Source organism: Petromyzon marinus, chromosome 69 (genome assembly GCF_048934315.1).
Source record: "Petromyzon marinus isolate PM22_M1 ecotype Great Lakes invasive population chromosome 69, UKy_Petmar_22M1.pri1.0, whole genome shotgun sequence".
NCBI lineage: Eukaryota > Metazoa > Chordata > Hyperoartia > Petromyzontiformes > Petromyzontidae > Petromyzon > Petromyzon marinus.
Window position 1 is genome coordinate 3,068,272 of NC_133735.1, and position 20,311 is coordinate 3,088,582.

Below are 20,311 nucleotides of genomic sequence, written 5' to 3' on the forward strand. Positions count from 1 at the left end.
AATCTGATAACAATGCTGTGGCAGGCAGATCTCTTTCCACGGCAGATCTCTCGCCTACTTTGGCAGATTTTTTGTCTTGCCGTGGTTGTCCCACCCTACTACGTGACGTTGCCGAAAGAACCTAAAGAGTATAGAACTAAACTATTGGTTTTGTTATTTTTTTTTACCTTACCAGGCAAAGGCCACCGAGCTAGTGGCTTCGTTTTCAGACGAGGCCTGGGGCCTTCGCACATGACGTCAGCTCAACACGATGGCTCGTCGCGTGGACATTTACAGCGGCAACATAACAGAGGCTGTCGAGATGGACCTTGCTAAATGTGGAGGGTGGAAATAAAACGGGAGAAAATAATTCACGCGACCGCCACGGGGGGAGAGAGAGACAGACAGAGACGCAGACTCCGAATATACAGCAGGGGTCAGGGTCGGGATCGAAACCGCAACCTCCTGCATACCAGGCGAGGGTGTAAACATCTCCTAGCCACCGTGATGATGATGATGATGATGAGAGACACCGCAGACTCCAGATATACAGGAGGGGTCGGGATCGAACCCGCGACCTCCTGCGTACCAGGCGTGGTAGTTAACATCTCCTAGCCAACGCGATGACGATGAAAGAGAGAGAGAGAGAGACGCATACTCCAAATATACAGCAGCAGTAAGCATCGTCAGAGGTCGGGATGGAACCCGCGACCTCCTGCATACCAGGCGAGGTAGTTAACATCTCCTAGCCACCGCAATGATGATGAAAGAGAGAGAGAGAGATGCAGACTCCAAATATACAGCAGGGGTCAGGGTTGGGATCGAACCCGCGACCTCCTGCGTACCAGGCGAGGTAGTTAACATCTCCTGGCCACCAAGTGTAGGGGTTCAAATTGTAATCGCAAAACCGTTTGCCAAGCTTGGGAAAGGCAGTCAAAAAAACAACGGCAAACAGTCTCGGACCACGCCAAGAAGACACCACGGAGAGAGACCCACTAAGTGGCGGTGATGTCACCACGGTGCCCGTGCCAGGCTAGGTGCACGTTGGGGCCACCACGTGAAGTGCCGAAGGGTCCCTGCTGACAGGAGGTCACGGGACAGACCCACTGGTAGATGAATCACACGAGCTGTGCCCCCTACTGTGCCAGGCTAGGTGCAGGTGGTCTCGTGACAGACCCAGCCAGGTGCCACGGTGTCAACTGACCGAGATGACCACTGGTAGATGCATCACACCAGCTGTGACCTCTACTGTGCCAGGCTAGGTGCAGGTGGTCTCGTGACAGACCCAGCAGGTGGCATGGGCTGGCTGACTGAGATGACCACTGGTAGATGCACCACCACCAGCTGTACCACCCACCCCAATGTAACAATTCGCTGTGTTTTAGCTCTTCTAGATTGAAAGCTTTCGTGACTGCAAGGATCCATACTCTTTGGTTCTGTTCGGTAAAGTCGCGTCGAAAAAATCAACAAAAAATTTAAAAAAATTCACGACGTTTCGGCCACTTGTGTTGTGGCCGAAACGTCGCGAATTTTTATTTTTTGTTGTTTTTTTCACCGCGACTTTACCGAACAGAACCAAAGAGTATGTGTTTCAGCTGCCCGGCGCTCCGCTCGTTGCTGCGAGCGTCGCTCCTCTGCCCTCCGTTGTTGCTGGAGGGCGACTGCCTCCAACTGCTCAGTACAGGCACGTCCTTCACGAGCCTCCTCCTCAGAAAGATACAAAACAAACACAAAGATCCCCCGTGTAGCCTGTAACAGACTGTCGGGGCAAGTGCTGTTAGCGAGCAGCACCTATGAAGGCCGGCACGGCACACGAGGGGGTGGGTGGCCAGCACCACGCCCGGCCGCCTTTGTCTCCCCCTAGTGGCGATGTTTACTACCACACCGCACCGGTTATCCACTGTCGGCTGAGTCGACTTAGGGGAGGCCCAGGACCGGTTCAGATAATCGTCACTGGTGGTGTTGGCCGTGAGCGGGAATCGAACCCGGGTCACCGGGCTCATAGTGCAGAGCTAACCGCTGCACACAGACACACAGACACACACACAGATACTCACTCACTCACACACTCACACACTCACTCACTCACACAACAACCGCCATTCGCCACTAAGTGGCGGTGACGTCACCACGACGCTTGTGCCAGGCCATGTGCACCTTGAGGCCACGTGAAGTGTCGAACGCCCGCTGGCAGGAGGTCACGGGGCAGATCCAGGTGCCACGGGTCGACTGACTGAGATGACTGAGATGACCGGCTGATGCACCACCTGTGCCCCCTACTGTGCCAACCTGCTGTGCTTTAGCCACCCGGTGCTCCGCTCGTTGTTGTGAGCGTCGCTCCTCCGCCCTCCGTTGTTGTTGGAGGGCGACTGCCTCCAACTGCCCAGTAGCAGCGTCCTTCACGAGCCTCCTCCACAGATGCCGATCTTGACACCGCTGGTAGCAGTCATCGGTAAGTCCACTCAGCTCCACGTCCTCCTGTACCACATCACTCCATCTCTTCTCTAGCCCGTGCCGCGCCCGTTTAGCCCCCTCGATCCGGCCGAACAAAAGCTGTTTAGGCATGCGGTGGCTGGGCATGCGGGCTACATGGCCCAGCCAACGCAGCCTTGCCTGCCGGAGGAGCTCACCGATGGGACTTTGCCCAGATCTTTCAAGGATTTGTGAGCTCCTCACACAATCCAGCCTGGTTAAACCCAGGATGGATTGTAGGCAGGCCAGCCTAAATGTTTCTAACCGGCAAAGATGTTCCATTAGGGGGGTACACGTTTCGCAAGCGTAGAGAAGGGAGGGGATGACCGTGGCCGAGAAGACCTGAAGCTTAGTGCGGAGCGACAGACCAGGTAGCTTCCACACAGCGTTACGCAACCGATGAAAAGATATTGCCGCTCGACTGATTCGGAGTGAGACCTCTGCTGTTAAACTGGAGCCAGTCATGAGCACACTGCCCAGGAATGGGAAACTCTCCACTCTCTCCACAACTGCCCCATCACCGATTGGGAGTTGTGGGGGTGGAGTGTCCGATGGTACAAAATACCCAGGCAGGTGCGTAGTTTTGGTGGGGCTGATGGTAAAGCCCCACCTATTAGTGGCATGCTCCAGTTTCAGCAGCAGCAGCGTCTCCAACGCTTCCTCTAAATGAGCAGCAATTACCAAATAATCGGCATACATAACGTGGTTGACCAATAGGGAGCCATCCTTTGACCACACCCGGGCATCGATCAGCCTCCCATTATATCTCTACCAAATGGAAATTCCTCCAGTACAGCTATTGAAGGCTTCACGAACTACGTGGAAAAAATTAGATGTTACGTAATGTGGGAGCCAGAGGACATCCTTGTCGCACCCCAAGGTGTACAGGGAATGGCTCTGACTCCCGGCCACGTAGTTTTACCCAGGCCCACTCACCATCATGAAGGTCCTTAATGATCGTGAGCAGAGGGTCAGGGACTCCGAAAGCACGAAGAACAACCCAGAGCCCAGGCCTACTGATGGTATCATAGGTCTTGACCAGGTCAATAAAGTAGAGATGTAGGTCTTGTTGGAATTCCCTACACCTCTGCTGTAGCAGACAGACAGAAAATATGGCATCTGTGCAGGACCGCCCCTTCCTGAAACCGCATTGGGGCTCCGCAAGCCTCTCCTCAGCGTGCCTGGCAAGGCGATGTTAAATAATCCTTGCCAGGACCTTTCCCAGCACACTGAGGTGTGAGATGCCCCTGTAGTTGTTACAGTCTGTGCGGTCCCCCTTCTTACAGAAGGGGACCACCAGGGCATCCTTCCAATCCTGTGGAACCCGTCCAGTGGTCCAGACTGTTGTTATGATGTCATGTAGGGCAGTCTGTGCACAAACGCCACCCTCCCTCAGCATTTCGCTTGGGAGATCATCTCTGCCCGGTGCCTTTCCTGGTCTCATACTCTGGATCACCTTCAGTACTTCCTCAACAGATGGCACCTCAGCCAGCCACTCACAGGGGGTGACTTCTTCTTCCAATATTTGAGGCATCGCAGCCTCAGCAGGGTCATCCCCACTTTGTGCCACGATGTTTTCCTGGCTGAGGGATTTGCCCTCCCCCAGGACCTCACAGAAATGCTCAGCAAATCTGCCAACCTGTTCCTGCGGGTCGGAGATTGGATCACCGTTTGGATCACCGTTTTATCCCCTAATGATGGCAATAGGTGTGGCGCTGCAGGTTACACACAGACACACACACACACACACGCGCGCGCATAACCCATTAGTGAAGCCCATTAGTGAAACTGTCAAAAGTCACAAATGACGCTGTGTGAGTGAATGGGATAAGTGTTGTGAGTCTGCCGCTGTGGCTGCCAACTCCACTGTCGAGTTGCGAGGGATGTAGGTGAGAGGGCTGTAGGTGGGAGGGCTGTAGGTGAGAGGGCTGTAGGTGGGAGGGCTGTAGGTGGGAGGGCTGTAGGTGAGTGGGCTGTAGGTGAGTCTGTGGGTCTCTGTGTGATGAGTCTGTGGGTCTCTGTGTGGTGAGTCTGTGGGTCTCTGTGTGGTGAGTCTATGGGTCTCTGTGTGGTGAGTCTATGGGTCTCTGTGTGGTGAGTCTGTGGGTCTCTGTGTGGTGAGTCTATGGGTCTCTGTGTGGTGAGTCTATGGGTCTCTGTGTGATGAGTCTATGGGTCTCTGTGTAGCGAGTCTGTGGGTCTCTGTGTGATGGGTCTATGGGTCTCTGTGTGATGAGTCTGTGGGTCTCTGTGTGATGGGTCTGTGGGTCTCTGTGTGGTGAGTCTGTGGGTCTCTGTGTGATGGGTCTGTGGGTCTCTGTGTAATGGGTCTGTGGGTCTCTGTGTGATGAGTCTGTGGGTCTCTGTGTGGTGAGTCTGTGGGTCTCTGTGCGATGAGTCTGTGGGTCTCTGTGTGGTGAGTCTATGGGTCTCTGTGTGGTGAGTCTATGGGTCTCTGTGTGGTGAGTCTATGGGTCTCTGTGTGGTGAGTCTGTGGGTCTCTGTGTGATGGGTCTATGGGTCTCTGTGTGATGAGTCTATGGGTCTCTGTGTGATGGGTCTGTGGGTCTCTGTGTGGTGAGTCTGTGGGTCTCTGTGTGATGAGTCTATGGGTCTCTATATGAGCGCATGGTCTCACATTAAGTCTGTGGGTGTCTCTGTAAGTCTATGGGTCTCTGTGTAAGTCTATGAGTCTCTGTGTAAGTCTATGGGTCTCTGTGCATGTCTGTGGACTGGATCACCACCATCATCATCAGCAGCAGCACTATCATCAGCCACGCTCGGTCTGGACTCTGCCCCGTGTGTGCCTTCAAAACCACCACGTGGCCGTCTCCGCGGTGAACAGCTGATGGACCGTTTGCCAAATGTCACGCCCACACCTAATGAGCAATTCCGCAGCGTCAGTGACGCAACCCAGGTCAGTAATAAACAAAGATAAAGATCCCCCACCACCGTGTAGCCTGCAAAGGACTGCCGGGGCAAGAGCTGTTAGCGAGTAGCAGCAGCGGCTGGGTGCGCAGCACCAGGCCCGGACCGCCTTTGTCTCCCCCCAGGAGCGATGTTTACTACACAGCACCGCACGGGGTAACTCGGTTTCACTTTGATTGAAAGCTTTCGCGACTGCAGGGATTCATATTCTTGGTTCTTTCGGTAAAGTCACCAGCACGTAGAAGGGGAAACAATAAAATAATAATGAAAATATACAAAGCGATAAAATTCTCACGACGTTTCGACTGCAACACAAGCAATCATCATCAGGTGTACCTGATGATGATTTTATTGTTTTATATTTTTTATTATTTGATTGTTTCCCTTCTACGTGACTTTACCGAAAGAACCAAGAATATCAGTACTAGGTACTAGTGGTAAGTACCCAGCGTTGTCCGGGCGAAAAAGACAGACACACACACAGACATTGACCCACACACACAAAGACATCGACTTACACACACACACACATATGGACTCACACACACAGACATCCACTTTAGATAGACACACATAGAATTACACACGCAAATCGACGTACACACATACAGCGAATCAAACACACATGCACTTACACACACACACATGGACTAACACACACACGTGGACTAACACACACACATGGACTGACACACACACATGGACTAACACACACACATGGACTAACACACACACATGGACTAACACACACACATGGACTGACACACACACATGGACTAACACACACACATTGACGAAGACACACACATGGACTAACACACACATGGACTAACACACACACATGGACTAACACACACATATGGACTCACACACACATGGACTAACACACACACATTGACTAACACACACATATTGACGAACACACACACACACATGGACTAACACACACATATTGACGAACACACACACATGGACTAACACACACACATGGACTAACACACACATATGGACTAACACACACACATATTGACGAACACACACATATGGACTCACACACATATGGACTCACACACACATGGACTCACACACACACACATGGACTAACACACACATATGGACTCACACACATATGGACTCACACACACATGGACTCACATACACACACATGGACTAACACACACATGGACTAACACACAACAACAACAACAACCGCCATTCGCCACTAAGTGGCGGTGACGTCACCACGACGCTTGTGCCAGGCCATGTGCACCTTGAGGCCACGTGAAGTGTCGAACGCCCGCTGGCAGGAGGTCACGGGGCAGACCCAGGTGCCACGGGTCGACTGACTGAGATGACTGAGATGACTGGCTGATGCACCACCTGTGCCCCCTACTCTGCCAACCTGCTGTGCTTTAGCCACCCGGCGCTCCGCTCGTTTTTCTGAGCGTCGCTCCTCCGCCCTCCGTTGTTGTTGGAGGGCGACTACCTCCAACTGCCCAGTAGCGTCCTTCACGAGCCTCCTCCACAGAGGCCGATCTTGACACCGCTGGTACCAGTCATTGGCAAGTCCACTCAGCTCCACATCCTCCTGTACCACGTCACTCCATCTCTTCTCTAGCCCGTGCCGCGCCCGTTTAGCCCCCTCGATCCGGCCGAACAAAAGCTGTTTCGGCATGCGGTGGCTGGGCATGCGGGCTACATGACCCAGCCAACGCAGCCTTGCCTGCCGGAGGAGCTCACCGATGGGACCGTGCCCAGATCTTTCAGGGATTTGTGAGCTCCTCACACAATCCAGCCTGCAGGTTAAACCCAGGATGGATCGTAGGCAGGCCAGCCTAAATGTTTCTAACCGGCGAAGATGTCCCATTAAGGGGTCCACGTTTCGCAAGCGTAGAGAAGGGAGGGAATGACCGTGGCCGAGAAGACCTGAAGCTTGGTGCGGAGCGACAGACCAGGTAGCTTCCGCACAGCGTTACGCAACCGATGAAAAGACATTGCCGCTCGACTGATTCAGAGTGAGACCTCTGCTGTTAAACTGGAGCCGGTCGTAAGCACACTGCCCAGGTGTGCTGTGGTGGGGAGGGCCAATTCCAATCGGAATTGGCCCTCCCCCCACAGCACTGTCCACGACAGAGTTGCCCGTCCGGCACCGCGAGGACTAACACACACATATGGACTCACACACACATAGACGTACACAAACACACACTTATCTGGTGTTGCCCGTGCAAAAAAAGACACACACATCGACTTACACGCACACATGGGCTTAAACAAAGACAAAGATCCCCCATATAGCCTTAACAGACTGTTGGGGCAAGTGCTGTTAGCGAGCATCACCTATGAAGGCTGGAACGGTACACGAGGGGGTGGGTGGCCAGCACCACGCCCGACCGCCTGTAGTCTCCCCCAGTGGCGATGTTTTTTATCCATCGCACCGGGTACTCATTTGAGGCTGAGTCGACCTAGGGGAGGCCCAGGACCGGTTCAGATAATCGTCACCGGTGTTGGCCGTGAGCGGAAATCGAACCCGGGTCGCCAGGTTCATAGCGCAGCGTAGCGCTAACCGCTACACCACCGCTCCCCACACATGGGCTTAAACGCACACACACACACATATCGACTAACACAGCAATCCCCGATGATGTTACAGCTAGAGCAATGTTCTTAGTGAGGAGTGGCTTGAAAATAAAAGTCTTCCCGGTCGTGGCAGATGCATTAAGAGAAAGAAAAAAACAAGACTCCATTTGTAGTCTCAATGTCTTCCAAGATTGCCTTGCAGGCTTTTCTATCTGTGCATCCATCAGCTTTGGCTCATTTTCCTAAGACGATTTAAGAAGCTTTGATTTCAAGCTTTCGCGACTGCAGTGCTTCATATTCCTTTGTTCTTTGGGTAAAGTCTCCACCGCGTAGAAGGGAAGCAATAAAATAATAATAAAAAAATATATATAGAACAATAAAATTCTCATGACGTTTCGACTGCGACACAAGCAGTCATCGTCAGGTGTGAAACCCAACGGCAAGAAACATCTTCTTTGGTTCTTTCGGTAAAGTCACCACGTAGAATGAGAATAAAATAATAAATTGATAAAATAAAATAACACAATAATATTCTCACGACGTTTCGGCCACAACACACGCGGCCTTCATCAGGTGAAGGGACGAGACTGTCTGGTAGGACAGCTGTTATACGTGTTATTATTTGTGTAGCTTATACTGGTAGCAATGAAGTTGTAAACTGAGTGTACCAGCCTGCAATAATTAATGTGTCCGTCCGTCCGTCCCCTTTCAATACTTTAACGAAGTGAAATCTCGTGCTGTTGGGTGTTAAATCAGCAATAGACAGCGCAGAGACTTGTCCTACCAGCCCACCCTGCAGGGACCTGTTACACTGGTAGCAACGAAGTTGTACACAGAGTGTACCAGCCTGCAATAGATTCATGTGTCCGTCCGTCCGTCCCCTTTCAATACTTTAACGAGAAGTGAAATCTCGTGCTGTTGGGTGTAAAATCAGCAATAGACAGCGCAGACTTGTTGATATGTCTTATAAAATTGCGCAAAATTCCAATGTTCCTACCAGCCCACCCCGCGGGGACCTGTTTGTTAAAAAAAATTCGGTCACAGTTCCTATGATCACTGTTACGTTGCTTTTATGGCTTTTATTTGTTGGTGATTTCGAAAAGTTTTTTTGGGGGGGGGTTTGGCCATGTTTTTGGTTTATTGTAGTACGGAGTTAGACTGATGGCCTTAATCTTAGTTTCCTTATTCTTAGCTCTTTCGGTAAAGTCACGTTGAAGGGAAACAATAAAATAACAAAATATATTGTATTGTTTCCCTTCAACGTGACTTTACCGAAAGAGCTAAGAATGTGAATTACTGCAGTCACGACAGCTTTAAATCAAAGCTTAGTTGTCTTGCTGTGGTTGTTGTTGTTGTTTGACTTTGCATCCCACTGGGATTTTTGGCACACATAGCGTTGGTGGTGTACACCGTGGCCTATTTCAGGAATATTTTGATGTTTTTTTCCCTGGATTTTCTGTTTGCACAGTCAACACACATTCACACTTTAAGATGTTTATCTTGTCCGTGTTTTAGTTTTTTTTTATTTGTTGTGGTTGCACCCGATTCAAGAGCCCAATGGCTCACAGGGCTCGATACCAAAATAAATAAAATAAAAACTGAAAACTGTATTTTGATTTAGCGTGCTGATCTTTAAAGGTGCATTTGAAAAATGTTGATACTCCGACTGATGCCCCTGCTGTTGTGGAGTCACTCATGCAGCCGGCTATGGCCTCTAGGATTTGGTGTTACATGTTATTATTTATGTAGTTTATTGTAAAAAAAATTCGGTCAGTCGCTATGATCACTGTTACATTGCTTTTATGGCTTTATTTTGGTGATTTCGAAAACGTTTTTTTTGTTTGGACATGTTTGTTTTGTTTGTAGTACGGAGTTAGACTGACGGCCTTAATCTAAGTTGTCTTGTTGTTGTTGTTAGTTGACTTGCATCCCACTGGGAGTTTTGCACACAGCGTTGGTGTACGGTGCTATTTCAGGAATATTTCGCTGGTTTTTTTCCTGGATTTTCTGTTTGCACAGTCAACACGCAGTCACACTTTAAGATGTTTATCTTGTCCGTGTTTTAGTTTTTTTTATTTGTTGTGGTTGCACCCGATTCAAGAGCCCAATGGCTCACAGGGTTATACGAAAATAAATTATGAAACTATGTTATGGAGTGACTCGTGCAGCCAGCTATGGCTGCAAAGTTTGGTCGTACGTGTTTACGCGCGCGTGTATATCATTTATTGTTACATTTTTAATCACGGCGCCTATGATCACCGTCGTTACGTGCTTTTTAGAGCTTAATTTTGGTGATTTTTTGGCTCAAAACGTTTTGGTTTAGCCACGTTTGTTCGTCTGTTGCAGTACACAGAGTTAGACCTGATAACGTGAATCTCAATTTGCCTCGTGGCTGTTATTGTGCGACTCGTCGCATCCCGATGGGATTTCTTTTCACGCAGCGTTGATGGCACGCCGCTATCCGCCTGGAAGACTTTTGCTGTGTGTGTGTTTTTATTTCCCTGGATTTTTTCTGTTGCACGTAGTCACTTTAAGATGTCTCCTTGTTCGTGTGTGTGTTTTTTGTTGTTGTTGAATCAAGAGCCGCATGGCCCACAGGGCTATACCTCCTAAATGAACTGAACTGAACATCACGGCTCGATAATTCAGCGTGGAGGTAGTTAATGATTGACGGGAGCGTCCTGTCAGCGGGAGCGAACGATTTCTCAACGCTACCTTGACTCACAAAAACAGCGGCCTGTCATCTGTGTCAAGGGGCAATGACACAATTCAAACTGTGGGTCTCTGCTGTGTGAGTCTGTGGGTCTCTCTGTGTGTGTCTGTGGGTCTCTGCTGTGTGAGTCTGTGGGTCTCTCTGTGTTAGTCTGTGGGTCTCTCTGTGTGAGTCTGTGGGTCTCTGTATGTAAGTCTATGGGTTTCTCTGTGTGAGTCTATGGGTCTCTGTGTAAGTCTATGGGTCTCTCTGTGTAAGTCTATGGGTCTCTCTGCGTGTCTGTGGGTCTCTGTGTAAGTCTATGGGTCTCTCTGTGTGAGTCTGTTGGTCTCTGTGTAAGTATGTGGGTCTCTGTGTAAGTCTGTGGGTCTCTCTGTGTAAGTCTATGGGTCTCTCTGTGTAAGTCTATGGGTCTCTCTGTGTGAGTCTGTGGGTCTCTGTGTAAGTATGTGGGTCTCTGTGTAAGTCTGTGGGTCTCTCTGTGTGTCTGTGGGTCTCTCTATGTAAGTCTATGGGTCTCTCTGTGTGTCTGTGGGTCTATGTGTGAGTCTGTGGGTCTCTGTGTGAGTATGTGGGTCTCTGTGTGAGTCTGTGGGTCTCTGTGTGAATCTGTGGGTCTCTGTGTGAGTCTGTGGGTCTCTGTGTGAGTCTGTGGGTCTCTGTGTGAGTCTGTGGGTCTCTGTGTAAGTATGTGGGTCTCTCTGTGTGAGTCTGTGGGTCTCTGTGTGAGTCTGTGGGTCTCTGCTGTGTGAGTCTGTGGGTCTATGTGTGAGTCTGTGGGTCTCTCTGTGTGGGTCTATGGGTCTCTGTGTAAGTCTGTGGGTCTCTCTGTGTAAGTCTATGGATTTCTCTGTGTGAGTCTATGGGACTCTCTGTGTGTGTCTATGGGTCTCCGAGTGCATGGTCTTACTGGCGAAACGTCGGACTCCGATTGTACGCGTTGTGGATTTGCTCTCCAACACAGCACCCGGTAACGATTTGGCACGTTCTGTTTACGTTAAAAACCCCTTACTAAAGTGTCGGGTGGTCGCGGGTTTAACGACACAACATTTATATACTCACGTGATCTCACCCAAAATTAAGCTGATTACGGAGAATATTGATCGGTTTACCGGTTCACAACGAGCCATCTTCGCCAGGGAAAAAGTTGTCAATAAATCGAATTCGTAATCTGGTGTGATTTTTGTTGTTGTTTTTTAAACAATGTTGTTATATCTACGGTCAGACAACACTAACAACTTGGAACAGCGTCAAACCCACACGTATCCTCGCACTTACAGGCACATTGGGTTTGCAGGTCCAGACGGCGTACAGCCGATTCTCCGCTTGTGATGGCACTTTGTAAGGATGAACGCTGAGATTGAGGAGGGCATGGGGTGGGCCCATGAGGTCTGAATTGGTCTGTGATAAGTTAGGCGCACTTATAAGGGGGTTAAACAGGTTTTTACTAAGCTACTACTATGCATTATATAATACTACTATGTATTATATAATACTACTATACATTATACACTACACTACTACTATACATTATACACTACTACTATACACTATACACTACTATACATTATAAACGACACTACTACTATACATTATACACTACACTACTACTATACACTACACTACTACTATACACTATACACTACGCTACTACTATACACTATACACTACAAGACATTTTACACTATACACTACTACTATATATTATACACTATACACTACTACTATACATTTTACACTATACACTACTACTATACATTATACACTATACACTACTACTATACATTAAACACTATACACTACTACTATACACCACTACTATACATGATACACTACACTATTACTATAAACTACTACTATACATTATACACTACACCACTACTATACACTACTACTATACATTATACACTACACTACTATACACGACACTATACATTATATGCTACATTACTACTATACACTACTATACATTATACACTACAGTACTACTATACGCTACTACTATACATTATACACTACACTACTACTATACACTACTACCATACATTATACACTACTACTATACATTATACACTGCACTACTACTATACGCTACTACTATACATTATACACTACTACTATACACCACGACTATACATGATACACTACACTACTACTATATACTCCTACTATACATTATATACTACGACTATACATTATACACTATACACTACTATACTTAATACACTATACCCTACTACTAACCATTATACACTATACACTACTATACACTACTATACATTATACACTATACACTACTACTATACACGATACACTACACTACTACTATACATTATACACTACACTACCACTATATACTACACTACTACTATACACCACTACTATACATGATACACTAAACTACTACTATACACTACTACTATACATTATACACTACACCACTACTATACATTATACACTACACCACTACTATACACTACTACTATACATTATACACTACACTACTACTATACATTATACACTACACTACTACTATACATTATACACTACACTACTACTATACATTATACACTACACTACTACTATACACTATACACTACACTACTACTATACACTACACTACTATACACTATACACTACACTACTACTATACACTATACACTACAACTATACATTATACTATACATTATACACTACACTACTACTATACAACTACTATACACTACACTACTACTATACACTATACATTATACACTACTACTATACATTATACACTACTACTATACATTGTACACTACACCACTACTATACACTACTACCATAAATTATACACTACACTACTACTATACATTATACACTACACTACTATACATTATACACTACACTACTGCTATACATTATACACTAATACTATACATTATACACTACTAAGGTACATTATAAACTATACACTACTACTATACATTGTACACTACCACTATACATTATACACTATACACTACACTACTACTATACACTATACACTACACTACTACTATACATTATACACTGCACTACTACTATACACTACTACTATACATTATACACTACACTACTACTATACACTACTACTATACACTAGATACTACCATACCTGTCATCCCACACGGTTTACACGTATTATTATTATTGTGCAGGGAAATTGAGTAAAATAAATAATAGATTCGAAGCCTTCGTGGCTGCAGGAATCACTCGTAGGTTGTTGGTAAAGTTTAGTAGAATTAAATTAAATAATAATAAAAAACGACGTTTCCAGTGCAACACAAGCAACCACCATCAGGGACAAATGAATGAGAAATCAACCCTAGTAATCTTTGATTCACGTTCTTCCAAAGATTGCTACATTTGAGAGAGAGACAAAACGCAGACACGGAGACACACAGAGAGACACACAGACACAGAGAGACACAGAGAGACACACAGAAAGACAACGTCTCTGTGTCGAGGCCTTAAATAGAGAGAGAGGGGGGGGGGCTATGTGAGTCTATGGGTCTCTGTGTAAGTCTATGGGTCTCTGTGTGAGTCTATGGGTCTCTGTGTGAGTCTATGGGTCTCTGTGTAAGTCTATGGGTCTCTGTGTGAGTCGGTGGGTCTCTGTGTGAGTCTGTGGGTCTCTGTGTAAGTCTATGGGTCTCTGTGTGAGTCTATGGGTCTCTGTGTGAGTCTGTGGGTCTCTGTGTGAGTCTATGGGTCTCTGTGTGAGTCTATGGGTCTCTGTGTGAGTCTATGGGTCTCTGCTGTGTGAGTCTGTGGGTCTCTGTGTGAGTCTATGGGTTTCTGTGTGAGTTTATGGGTCTCTGTGTGAGTCTATGGGTCTCTGTGTGGTGAGTCTCTGGGTCTCTGTGTGAGTCTATGGGTCTCTGTGTGAGTCTATGGGTCTCTGTGTGAGTCTGTGGGTCTCTGTGTGAGTCTGTGGGTCTCCGTGTGAGTCTATGGGTCTCTGTGTGAGTCTATGGGTATCTGTGTGAGTCTATGGCTCTATGTGATGGGTCTGTGGGTCTCTGTGTGAGTCTATGGGTCTCTGTGTGATGAGTCTATGGGTCTTTGCGTGAGTCTGTGGGTCTCTGTTTGATGAGTCTATGGGTCTCTGTGTGATGAGTCTATGGGTCTTTGCGTGAGTCTGTGGGTCTCTGTTTGATGAGTCTATGGGTCTCTGTGTGATGAGTCTATGAGTCTCTGTGTGATGAGTCTGTGGGTCTCTGTGTGATGAATCTATGGGTCTCTGTGAGATGAGTCTATGGGTCCCTGGGTGAGTATGTGGGTCTCTGTATGATGAGTCTGTGAGTCTCTGTGTAAGTCTGTGGGTCACTATGTGATGAGTCTGTGGGTCTCTGGTGAGTCTGTGGGTCTCTGTGTGATGAGTCTATGGCTCTCTGTGTGGTGAGTCTATGGGTCTCTGTGTGAGTCTATGGGTCTCTGTGTGAGTCTGTGGCTCTCTGTGTGAGTCCATGGGTCTATGTGATGAGTCTATGGGTCTCTGGGTGGTGAGTCTATGGGTCTCTGTGTGATGAGGCTATGGGTCTCTGTGTGATGAGTCTATGGGTTTCTGTGTGAGTCTATGGGTCTCTGCTGTGTGAGTCTGTGGGTCTCTGTGTGAGTCTATGGGTTTCTGTGTGAGTTTATGGGTCTCTGTGTGAGTCTATGGGTCTCTGTGTGGTGAGTCTCTGGGTCTCTGTGTGAGTCTATGGGTCTCTGTGTGAGTCTATGGGTCTCTGTGTGAGTCTGTGGGTCTCTGTGTGAGTCTGTGGGTCTCCGTGTGAGTCTATGGGTCTCTGTGTGAGTCTATGGGTATCTGTGTGAGTCTATGGCTCTATGTGATGGGTCTGTGGGTCTCTGTGTGAGTCTATGGGTCTCTGTGTGATGAGTCTATGGGTCTTTGCGTGAGTCTGTGGGTCTCTGTTTGATGAGTCTATGGGTCTCTGTGTGATGAGTCTATGGGTCTTTGCGTGAGTCTGTGGGTCTCTGTTTGATGAGTCTATGGGTCTCTGTGTGATGAGTCTATGAGTCTCTGTGTGATGAGTCTGTGGGTCTCTGTGTGATGAATCTATGGGTCTCTGTGAGATGAGTCTATGGGTCCCTGGGTGAGTATGTGGGTCTCTGTATGATGAGTCTGTGAGTCTCTGTGTAAGTCTGTGGGTCACTATGTGATGAGTCTGTGGGTCTCTGGTGAGTCTGTGGGTCTCTGTGTGATGAGTCTATGGCTCTCTGTGTGGTGAGTCTATGGGTCTCTGTGTGAGTCTATGGGTCTCTGTGTGAGTCTGTGGCTCTCTGTGTGAGTCCATGGGTCTATGTGATGAGTCTATGGGTCTCTGGGTGGTGAGTCTATGGGTCTCTGTGTGATGAGGCTATGGGTCTCTGTGTGATGAGTCTATGGGTTTCTGTGTGATGAGTCTATGGGTCTCTGTGTGATGAGTCTATGGGTCTCCGTGTGATGAGTCTATGGGTCTCTGTGTGGTGAGTCTATGGGTCTCTGTGTGATGAGTCTATGGATATCTGTGTGATGAGTCTATGGGTCTTTGTGTGATGAGTCTATGGGTATCTGTGTGTTGAGTCTATGGGTCTCTGTGTGGTGAGTCTATGGGTCTCTGTGTGAGTCTGTGGATCTCTGTGTGAGTCTATGGGTCTCTGTGTGACAAGTCTGTGGGTCTCTATGTGATGAGTCTATGGGTCTCTGTGTGAGTCTATGGGTCTCTGTGTGAGTCTATGGGTCTCTGTGTGATGAGTCTATGGGTCTCTGTGTACTGAGTCTATGGGTCTCTGTGTGGTGAGTCTATGGGTCTCTGTGTGGTGAGTCTATGGGTCTCTGTGTGATGAGGCTATGGGTCTCTGTGTGATGAGTCTATGGGTCTCTGTGTGATGAGTCTATGGGTCTCTGTGTGGTGAGTCTATGGGTCTCTGTGTGGCGAGTCTGTGGGTCTCTGTGTGATGAGTCTATGGGTCTCTGTGTGCTGAGTCTATGGGTCTCTGTGTGAGTCTATGGGTCTCTGTGTGGGTTTATGGGTCTCTATGTGTGAGTCTATGGGTCTCTGTGTGAGTCTATGGGTCTCTATGTGTGAGTCTATGGGTCTCTATGTAATGAATCTATGGGTCTCTGTGTGTGAGTCTATGGCTCTCTGTGTGAGTCTATGGGTCTCTCTGTGTGAGTCTATGGGTCTCTCTGTGTGAGTCTATGGGTCTCTCTGTGTGATGAGTCTATGGGTCTCTCTGTGTGAGTCTCTGGGTCTCTGTGTGAGTCTATGGGTCTCTGTGTGAGTCTATGGGTCTCTCTGTGTGAGTCTATGGGTCTCTCTGTGTGAGTCTATGGGTCTCTCTGTGTGATGAGTCTATGGGTCTCTCTGTGTGAGTCTCTGGGTCTCTGTGTGAGTCTATGGGCCTCTGTGTGAGTCTATGGGTCGCTGTGTGAGTCTATGGGTCTCTGTGTGAGTCTATGGCTCTCTGTGTGAGTCTATGGGTCTCTGTGTGAGTCTATGGCTCTCTGTGTGAGTCTATGGGTCTCTATGTGATGAGTCTGTGGGTCTCTGTGTGAGTCTATGGCTCTATGTGATGAGTCTGTGGGTCTCTGTGTGAGTCTGTGGGTCTCTGTGTGAGTCTATGGGTCTCTGTGTGATGAGTCTATGGGTCTCTGCGTGAGTCTGTGGGTCTCTGTGTGATGAGTCTATGGGTCTCTGTGTGATGAGTCTGTGGGTCTCTGTGTGAGTCTGTGGGTCTCTGTGTGAGTCTATGGGTCTCTGTGTGATGAATCTGTGGGTCTCTGTGTGATGAATCTATGGGTCTATGTGAGATGAGTCTATGGGTCTCTGTGTGAGTCTGTGGGTCTCTGTATGATGAGTCTGTGGGTCTCTGTGTAAGTCTGTGGGTCTCTATGTGATGAGTCTGTGGGTCTCTGTGTGAGTCTATGGGTCTCTGTGTGAGTCTGTGGTTCTCTGTGTGAGTCCAAGGGTCTATGTGATGAGTCTATGGGTCTCTGTGTGGTGAGTCTATGGGTCTCTGTGTGATGAGTCTATGGGTCTCTGTGTGATGAGTCTATTGGTCTCTGTGTGATGAGTCTATGGGTCTCTGTGTGATGAGTCTATGGGTCTCTGTGTGGTGAGTCTATGGGTCTATGTGTGGTGAGTCTATGGGTCTCTGTGTGATGAGTCTATGCGTCTCTGTGTGATGAGTCTATGGGTCTCTGTCTGATAAGTCTATGGGTCTCTGTGTGGTGAGTCCATGGGTTTCTGTGTGGTGAGTCTATGGATCTCTGTGTGATGAGTCTATGGGTCTCTGTGTGAGTCTGTGGGTCTCTGTGTGCTGAATCTATGGGTCTCTGTGTGCTGAGTCTATGGGTCTCTGTGTGAGTCTATGTGTCTCTGTGTGATGAGTCTGTGGGTCTCTATGTGATGAGTCTATGGGTCTCTGTGTGGTGAGTCTATGGGTCTCTGTGTGGTGAGTCTATGGGTCTCTGTGTGATGAGTCTATGGGTCTCTGTGTGATGAGTCTATGGGTCTCTGTGTGAGCCTGTGGGTCTCTGTGTGGTGAGTCTATTGGTCTCTGTGTGCTGAGTCTATGGGTCTCTGTGTGAGTCTATGGGTCTCTGTGTGCTGAGTCTATGGTTCTCTCTGTGTTAGTCTATGGGTCTCTGTGTGAGTCTATGGGTCTCTATGTGTGAGTCTGTGGGTCTCTGTGTGCTGAATCTATGGGTCTCTGTGTGCTGAGTCTATGGGTCTCTGTGTGAGTCTATGGGTCTCTGTGTGCTGAGTCTATGGGTCTCTGTGTGAGTCTATGGGTCTCTACGTGAGTCTATGTGTCTCTGTGTGATGAGTCTGTGGGTCTCCATGTGATGAGTCTATGGGTCTCTGTGTGAGTCTATGGGTCTCTGTGTGAGTCTATGGGTCTCTGTGTGATGAGGCTATGGGTCTCTGTGTGATGAGTCTATGGGTCTCTGTGTGGTGAGTCTATGGGTCTCTGTGTGGTGAGTCTATGGGTCTCTGTGTGATGAGTCTATGGGTCTCTGTGTGATGAGTCTATGGGTCTCTGTGTGAGCCTGTGGGTCTCTGTGTGGTGAGTCTATTGGTCTCTGTGTGCTGAGTCTATGGGTCTCTGTGTGAGTCTATGGGTCTCTGTGTGCTGAGTCTATGGTTCTCTCTGTGTTAGTCTATGGGTCTCTGTGTGAGTCTATGGGTCTCTATGTGTGAGTCTGTGGGTCTCTGTGTGCTGAATCTATGGGTCTCTGTGTGCTGAGTCTATGGGTCTCTGTGTGAGTCTATGGGTCTCTGTGTGCTGAGTCTATGGGTCTCTGTGTGAGTCTATGGGTCTCTACGTGAGTCTATGTGTCTCTGTGTGATGAGTCTGTGGGTCTCCATGTGATGAGTCTATGGGTCTCTGTGTGAGTCTATGGGTCTCTGTGTGAGTCTATGGGTCTCTATGTGTGAGTCTATGGGTCTCTATGTGTGAGTCTATGGGTGTCTGTGTGTGAATCTATGGGTCTCTGTGTGAGTCTATGGCTCTCTGTGTGAGTCTATGGGTCTCTATGTGTGAGTCTATGGGTCTCTGTGTGTGAATCTATGGGTCTCTGTGTGAGTCTATGGGTCTCTATGTGTGAGTCTATGGGTGTCTGTGTGTGAATCTATGGGTCTCTATGTGTGAGTCTATGGGTCTATGTGTGATGGTCTCCCCGCCGCACGGCGCTTTAAACTCACCTGAGCAGCGCTTTGGGTGACAGCGACGAGTCCATGGAGGTGGTGGTGGTTGTTGTTGTTGTTGGTTGTTGTTGTTGTTGGTGGTGGTGGTTGTTGGTGGTGGTGGTGGTCGAGAGTTGAGCCGAGCGACACACACAGAGAGAGAAAGGCCGCTCCGTGTACGAGGGGTGAGTTGGGTTGGGGGTGGGGGGGGTGAAGGAGGGGGCCGGTCCACCCCCTAACAAACAACAACAACAACACAACAACAACACAACAACAACAACACAACAACAACAACAACACAACAACAACAACAGCACCAGCACCACCATTCATCAAGGGGTCTCTCGCTCTGCGTGTGCCGAGATTTTGATGCGTTCTGCCCCGCGGGCTAGGAAGGTTGTCCCTGGGGGAGGGCTCTGGGGGGGGGGTGGCCTGGGCGAGTGCGAGGGAGGGAGGGGGGTGGGTGGAGGGAGGGGGAGGGAGGAGGGGGAGGGAGGGAGGAGGGGGAGGGAGGGAGGAGGGGGAGGCAGGGAGGAGGGAGGGGAGGGAGGGAGGAGGGGGAGGGAGGGGGGTAGGTGGAGGGGGAGGCAGGGAGGAGGGAGGGGAGGGAGGGAAGGGGGAGGGAGGGAGGGAGGGGGGAGGGGGAGGTGGGAGGGAGGGGAGGGAGGGAGGAGGGAGGAGGGGGGTAGTTGGAGGAGGAGGGAGGGAGGAGGGAGGGGGAGGGAGGGAGGGTGGGTGGAGGAGGAGGGAGGGAGGGTGGAGGAGGAGGGAGGGGGAGGGGGAGGGGGAGGGAGGGGGGAGGGAGGGAGGGAGGGAGGAGGGAGGGAGGAGGGGGAGGGGGAGGGAGGGGGGAGGGAGGGAGGGAGGGAGGAGGGAGGGAGGAGGGAGGGGGAGGGAGGGAGGGTGGGTGGAGGAGGAGGGAGGGAGGGTGGAGGAGGAG

General features: G+C 48.9%; 1 protein-coding gene across 1 annotated transcript in view; it reads right to left on the reverse strand.

Moving 5' to 3' along the window:
* The window catches only part of CIDEB (cell death inducing DFFA like effector b), a 37,739-nt gene extending 17,966 nt beyond the window's left edge, over window positions 1-19,773 (reverse strand). Inside the window, exon 1 of the mRNA XM_032979038.2 lies at window positions 19,390-19,773. Coding sequence (XP_032834929.2) covers window positions 19,390-19,700 — 311 coding nt within the window. The 5' untranslated portion in view covers window positions 19,701-19,773. The remainder of the gene's footprint in view (window positions 1-19,389) is intronic.
* Between the last annotated feature and the right edge of the window lie 538 nt (window positions 19,774-20,311).